The sequence below is a fragment of the Chrysochloris asiatica genome, unplaced genomic scaffold (assembly GCF_000296735.1).
Source record: "Chrysochloris asiatica unplaced genomic scaffold, ChrAsi1.0 scaffold00119, whole genome shotgun sequence".
Taxonomy (NCBI): Eukaryota; Metazoa; Chordata; class Mammalia; order Afrosoricida; family Chrysochloridae; genus Chrysochloris; species Chrysochloris asiatica.
This window is the reverse complement of record NW_006408637.1, coordinates 3053573-3061015: the sequence shown is the minus strand read 5'-3', so window position 1 is coordinate 3061015 and position 7443 is coordinate 3053573. Positions and strand designations below refer to the sequence as shown.

Sequence of the window (7443 nt, the reverse complement as noted above, 5' to 3'; positions counted from 1 at the left end):
AGTGCAGCCAGAGTGCTCCTTGGAGGCCAGGATGGCTAAGCTTCGTCTCTCATACTTTGGACATATTGTCAGGAGGGAACAGTCGTTGGAGAAGGATGTCATGTTGGATAAGATGGAGGGCCAGAGAAAGAGAGGAAGACCCCCAACAAGACGGATCAGCCAGGTGGCATCATTGATGGCGTCAAGTGTGGCAGCGGTAGTGAGGTTGGCCCAGGATCAGACATTGTTTTGTTTTGCTGTGCATGGGGTCACTATGAGTTGGTTCTGACTCGATGGCACCTGACAACAACAACCTTTCTCATTGCCAAGTCAAGTAGAAATTTGGGGAAAATTTTTCACTTGACTTAACCACTAATTCCTTCTGAAAATCTCCTATTAATCCATTCATTCATATATTCACTGATTCAACAAAATTACTATATGCTAGGCAGATCCAGAGTGGTACAAATAGTTTGTGCTTGGCGACTATAGCTCAAATCTACCCAGCAACGCTGAGGACAAAAGACTTGCTTGTGTATTTACAAAATATTATTGAAAACCCTATAGAGCACTATTCTATGGTAACACATATGGGTCCCCATGAGTTGGAATCAACTCATGGGTTTGGTGTTTTGTTTTGTTTTATGTGCTAGCCATTTTCAGTTCACTTCTTTATTTTGTTATATAAAGACACAGAAAATTGCTTTATGATACACTTATATTAAAGCAAACGTAACTCTTTGGTGAACAATCATCTAAAAAGTTTTCCTGCCTGCTTTTATTCAAGAGTTTACCTAATGAGGGTAGAAATATGTCTCCCAAAAGGGGGCTGATTTTGAGAAGAATAAAGGTTAAATGACTTGAACAAATGAAGCAATCCAAGGCTGATGCAAGAGGAGAAGCAATACAGAGAAGGGCAGATTGATAGCTTAGCAGGGACTTGGGATCTGATTACAAGTTAAATGATTTAAAGATCATTTAAATAGATACTTAAGAAGATCCTGTCTTTCTTTCGTGAAGAGACGTCTCGAGGGGTATTGTACATGTCCTATAATCAGTTTTACCAATCATGAAGAACATTTAACATATTTTATTAAAGTCACAGTGGCTTCTGCACTAAAAGTTTCTTCAGGAGTGAGTGTAAACGCTGATAGGTTAGAATATGAACCCATGCCTTTTCATTTTAATTTTACAATGTGACTTCTGAAAATTACTGCTATGAGCAGAAAATAAAATTGTGAAGGTAGATTATAGAAAGATATGTTCTAAACCCACATGTCGTTATTGGTGTCTATAGTAATGGTAGAATCTTTGTGTGGTAAATTGTTAGGTCAGCGAAACATAGGAAGACCCCCAATGAGATGGATTGATACAATTGAAAAAACAATGGACTCAAACCAAACAGCAAATGTGAAGGTGGGGCAGCACTGGACAGTGTTTCCCTCTGTTGTGCATAGGATCGCTATGAATCAGAACCAACTCGACAGTACCTAACAGTAGCAACAACAAACATGATTAGCTCTTTCTTTTACCTTGACCTTCATATAGGAAAATCTTTGAGGGTAGAAAATTGAGTACATACTCCCAGTGTTTTCAGTGGTCTTAGATTTTTGGTGTAAGATTTCCTCTCAGCGGTATCCATTAAAATTCATCAGCAAAAAAATGAAATATGTACAAAGGCTGTGTTCATAAAGGCATCTGCCCACAACTCCCCTTACAAATGTCATAGTAGATGGTCCTCATTCAGCAGATTTATTCAGCAATTAAAATATATATAAGTCATCCAGAATTTCATGAGCCTCCAATATCACCTGTATATGAAAAAATGACAAAAATGCTCTGGAAACGAGGATTCTACCAGAAGGTTTTAAGGGATTTTATTTTCTCGTAAGAGGCATCACTGTTGCCTGCAGTAAATGAAGCCATTTGATTGGTTGGTGACAATGCTGCTGTTGCTGTCTTCTTACCCCTTAGTATCCCTGCTGGCACAGTGGTCAAACACGTGGCTGCCAGCTGAAAGGTGGGGAGTTGAAACCCACCAGCTGCTTCACAGGAAACAGAAGCAGCAGTCTACTTCTGTCAATATGACTGCCTTATGGGTTAGTTCAACTTTATTCTATAGGGTCATTGTGAGTCGGAATCAACTTGAAGGTAATGGGTTTGAGTTTTCTTCCTTCGTTATCCCAACAATCTGAAGAGCACCAGATGGAGTTTACCTAGAAGCTAAGAAAAGTTATATTTTGGTGAAGTCATATGTTATACTCAGATTTCTCTTAGTGATAAATAACTGATTGAATATTAGTCAGTGTGACAGGAAGCAAAGTATATGCCAATAATTCTTCAGTTTAAGTTTTTAAGCTTAGCTGACAGTAGGCCATGGAAATAATTAAACTCTCTAATAATAATTTCCTCTTCACATAATTATTTTTTACAACATGGCTTGATTTATACATCTACAGCTTAAGGTTCAATTGATATCTTCTTAAAAAGCCGTTTGCATTCCCCTTATGTTTTGAAGAACCTATAATTGTGACAGCTATTTAATAAAAATAAGGCATTGGTTATCAAATTTCTAAACTTAAGGCATCGTAAATACCAGCATCTTTGTGTTTCAGTAATGATGTTATGTTTTATTTTTTTTTACTCTAAAAAAAGATAGAATATGAAATAAAATGTGGGAAAAAGCATCACAAGCCAATACATATTGATTGCTATGCTTTGATTTCAAGTGCCGCAGTGCTAGTAAGCAGGTAAGAAATCATTTGTTGTTTTTTGTTCTGTTTTCTTTTCCCTTTCAGCGGTTTACCTCTGCAAGAGAACAATGCAAAACAAAGCAAGGTTGGAGCTAGCAGACTATGAGGCTGTAAGTACCAAGAACCTTCAAAGCAAATTATTAAAATTAACAAAAATAAGACCTATTGTCGTGGTTCAGCATGACACTCTTATTAGGGGGTCCTTGGAGGGAGATGTGGCGTTTGGCGAAGAAATGAAGCTCACAGAATCAATGGGTCTCAATGAATGGTGAATCTTCTCCTCTCACCTTTATTTCAGATTCTCAAACAGCTTTTATACTACTCTATACCATCAATCTATTAATCATTCTTTTCAAAGTAGTGGTCTAAATCTTACATATTAATCATTTCAATATAGAGCATCAAGAATATCAAAATCTTCCTTGTTCCCCTTTATGTAGAGTTTATGAAGAGTTCTACTAAAAACTTCTATAATAAAATCAAGAAAAATAAAAAAAATGAACTATTCATAGAAGGAAAAGACAGAGACTGCAAGTTCCCTGCATGAGGCTCTCCTTGGGGCTTTGCCAACCAAGGAGACACTTGATTGTCACTTTGCTAAAACAATGAGCTTTTCGTGTGCAGGGTTTCTCGCCGTTCTGCCCTTTGGTGACATGGCTTCTGATGTTGTTGCAATATATTTCTTATCAGAGCCATCATGGCCCCTGCCATGGTCATTTTGGGCTCCTGGTGTGGCGCTGTAGGAACAGCACTGGCTTGCAAACCAAAGGTCGGCTGTTCAAACCCACCATTTGCTCCTTGGAAACCCTATACAGGGTTGCTATGAATAAAAACCCTTTCAATAGCACTTTACAACAATAACAACATTATCATTTGGGGCATTCATTTAACTTTCTACATTCATGGATTTAAGGGTGAGATTTCCAGGAATCTAGCAGTATAATGAGTTAATTATCATCCTCATGTCATTCACATTGAGAATGGTCAAATTCTAAACACAAAAACTCAGAATAGAAGAGGATGTGAGCATGTGCTGTTGAGTCGATTCTGACTCATAATGACCAGGTGTAGAGTTTCCGAGGCTGTACATTTTTACAGGAGCAGAAAAGCCTATCTTTCTCCCGAGTAGTGGATTCAAAGTGCTGACTTAGCAGTCCAATACAAAACCACTACGCTACACGGGCGCCTTAGACTAAAGGAGGGAAGCATATTTTAATTGTTACACTGATTTAACTATAATAAATTCCAATATACTACTTCAAGATAGCTGAAGTTGAGAATTATAGCTCATCTATATAAGGAAAATGGTTTTTGCAAAAAAGATGGCTTTTATGCTATGATTTACCACATTTGAAGCATCATTTGGATATGAACGGTAGGTTGGCAAGAAACTCTAGTGGCACAGTAGTTAAGAGCTCAGCTGTTACAGGAACACCCACACTTGCAGGTAATACCCACTTGACCTGGCTTCAATGTTGGACAATCAGAACTCAACTAGAAGAAAGAAGAGTAAAAAAAAGAGTAATCTGATAAAATCTGATGAACTTGACCTACATCTATGGATGCAGTAGCTCAAAAGAGGGAAGGAATCTTTACAGCAAGGATCATCCCCACCCCCTCGATACAAAGGGCAGACAGGGATGGGCAACTTGGACATTAGCTACCCAAAATAGGGGGGCTACAAAGGCAAGAAGTGACTGGCTTACAAGCTTTCAAGAGGGAGCCTAGATCCAGAGGGCGTGGAGGAAGGTAGAAACTCCACTGAGTAGTACCCAATCTGTCAGGGTGGGGCTGATGAAAGGAGATGGGGATAGCACTCATGTGATACAACAGTGAATAATTGCTACCAGGACTGACTGTGAGGGTTGGAAATGTAAAGGTAGACGTTTTTCAGCAAAAGGATGGGAGTGGTTGACTTTGCAATCCAGGTGTGGAGGTCCCTGGGACCATCAAGGGAGAAGAGCAGAGTGTGGGACCCTACCCAGAGAAGCAGTGATGCCTGAGATGGAGGCAGAGACGATGATGTGGAGAGATGGAGCGGCTGGGGACTCTAGACCCAGAGAGGGAGAAGGGCTGTGTGCTGATGACCAAGGGGCAGGCTTGTGGGGGTATACCATTTGGCTGTTTGATGATGCATGGAGGGGATTGTAACCATGGCAATTAAAGGATATACAATAGGATCAATGTAAAGCTAATGTTCTTCCATGTAAACTATCACATAATTCACAATAAGAACTGAAAAAAAGGAAGAGGTCAGCTGTTCTAACCCACAAGCTGCTCCACAACAGAAAGATGTGACATCTGCTTCCATAAAGATGTACATCCTTGGGGACCACCTGGGGACAGTCCTGCTGTGTCTTCCGTTCCTACTCTGCTCTGAGTCTGAATCATCTTGAGGGCAAATGGTTTGATTGTAGTAGCTGACTTGGGTTTTTACATTTATTGTGGGAAATTGCATAGACTAAATTGTAGTAGCACACTGTTTTCCTGTTCTATGTATGTAAAGTGGGCACAGAATAATCTATGGATTACTTTTGAACATTTTTTCATACGTAATTTTAATATTTTTCAGATATATATTCAATTTTTAGTTTTTCACTCCAATGCCAATTATTCACAAAATTAATATATATAGTACATTTTCTTATTTCCTTTAAGACTGCTAGTATGAAGATTATCTGCCCTCAGTGAACATGACTCAGTATTCAAACCCAGAGTAAAGCAGTATTTTAGAAATTCTTTGTTTTTCTGATCAGAAAGCAAGAAGATAGCCCAAGAATGTCACTAACATGTGATCTGTGTTTCAGGAGAGCTTGGCCAGGCTGCAGAGAGCATTTGCCCGGAAATGGGAGTTCATTTTTATGCAGGCAGAGGCACAAGCAAAGTGAGTCCTTATGAGTCGTTTTGGAAGTTTTGTTCAAGTTGTGTCCTTTTTTTCTAGAGAAGCACTGTGATTAATGCTGTTTATCACTAATTGTTACAATGTTGACAGAGTGGACAAGAAAAGAGACAAAATTGAAAGGAAGATCCTTGATAGCCAAGAGAGAGCATTCTGGGATGTGCACAGACCTGTGGTAAGTAAATGTGTCAGAGTGATCTGGAATCATAACCTCAGTCTTTGGGAGCTGAAAACCATGAAAAGACTGTGGGAACTGATCTTGGTGAATTCGTTTTAAAAGGTTGCCATTTTTGTTTTATGTGACCAAAGTTCTGTAGATTTAAAAAATGATTATGTTTCAATCATGACATCATTTGCCTCCTCAACTACTGCATTTGAGGCGCTTGACTCTTTTACATATATCTGGACAAAAAAGGAATGCAGAAAAGCAGGTTTGCATGGCTTATTGCTTTATACTTTTCTGACTTTATAATAAAAGTGTTGGTTGTATGCCATTGAGTCGGTTCAAACTCATAATGACCCTGTACACGGTTCCATACAGGAGCAAAAAGCCTTATCTTTCTCTCACAGAACTGCTGGTAGATTTGAACTGCTGACCTTGTGGTTAGCGGCGCAGCCCATAATCCACTACACTGCCAAGGGCTCCTTGTGATAAAAGTACAAATCTGGATGTTATCTCTCCCTCTAATTTGTCTCTTTTAAAACCTATTAATAATCGCTTTAAAGTGCCAGCTTTGACTAATTAACATTTTATGTGGCTCAAATTTATTTCAGTTCATAATATTAATGATATAAGGGATAGTTGAATTTGTATAAATAACTTAGTAGTTTTTCTTCAGTAATAATGTTATACCAGCAGACTTAAACAAATAGATAATGCCCTTGACTAATTTCAGAAAATTTTGTGGAAAGAATTAAACTATGGTCATAAGCAATTATAAGACAGCATGTCTAAGACCATATATTTCTTTCTGTTTTGATGCTATATCTTTTTCTTCAGTATGCATTTTTAAATGGAGTCAAGACGTTAGAGGATAATATTTATATAAATATTCTTAGAATAAATAACCAGTTCATAACATGAGAAACAAATCAAAATTGATCAGAATGTCTTAGAATTCCCCCCTAACCAAAACTGGAAGACGTTTGTTTTTGTATGCTTATATTTAGATTCAGGTAGCAGTTGTAATTGTTATATTATTGTTAAATTCTATATTGAATTTTATCATTTCATTTAAATTCTCAAAATATTTCTACTGACATGTAACTGACTTTCTTACTCAAAATTCAGTTTGAGTTTTATGGCTCACATGTAAAAGGATTATGACGTCATACACATAGGTATTAGAAAGCTATGAAGCAGGAATTTTGTTTGTTTTAGACAGCCTGCAGAACCATTGGATGCATTTGTTTCTCCTTTATACATAGATGAACTGGGCATCTACTGGCCCATCTATCACGACTCAGTTTAAATTTCCTGATTATTCTTTTTTTTAATGTTTTATTGTGAATTATATGATAGTTTACATGGGAGAACTTTAGTTTTACATTCATTCCATCGTTTTACATTCATTTTACACTCACTGCCATGGTTCCAATCCCCTCCATGCATCATCAACCACCCAAAGGGTATATCCCAGAAACCCGCCCCCTACACTTCCCCTACCCCCCCTCCCCAGTTTTCGGCCCACAGTCCGTTTCCCTCTCTGGGTCCAAGGTCCCCAGTCACTTCATCACTCCACGTCATCATCTCTGTCTCTATCTCAGGCATCTCTGTTTCTCTGGGTAGGGTCCTGCTCTCGGCTCTTCTCC

General features: G+C 38.4%; 1 protein-coding gene across 1 annotated transcript in view; it reads left to right on the top strand.

Moving 5' to 3' along the window:
* Positions 1-7443, top strand: part of RGS7 (regulator of G-protein signaling 7) — a 479262-nt gene that overhangs the window by 313347 nt on the left and 158472 nt on the right. Inside the window, exons 7-9 of the mRNA XM_006868561.1 lie at positions 2778-2842; positions 5540-5616; positions 5725-5806. Of these exons, the coding sequence (XP_006868623.1) occupies positions 2778-2842; positions 5540-5616; positions 5725-5806 (224 nt within the window). The remainder of the gene's footprint in view (positions 1-2777; positions 2843-5539; positions 5617-5724; positions 5807-7443) is intronic.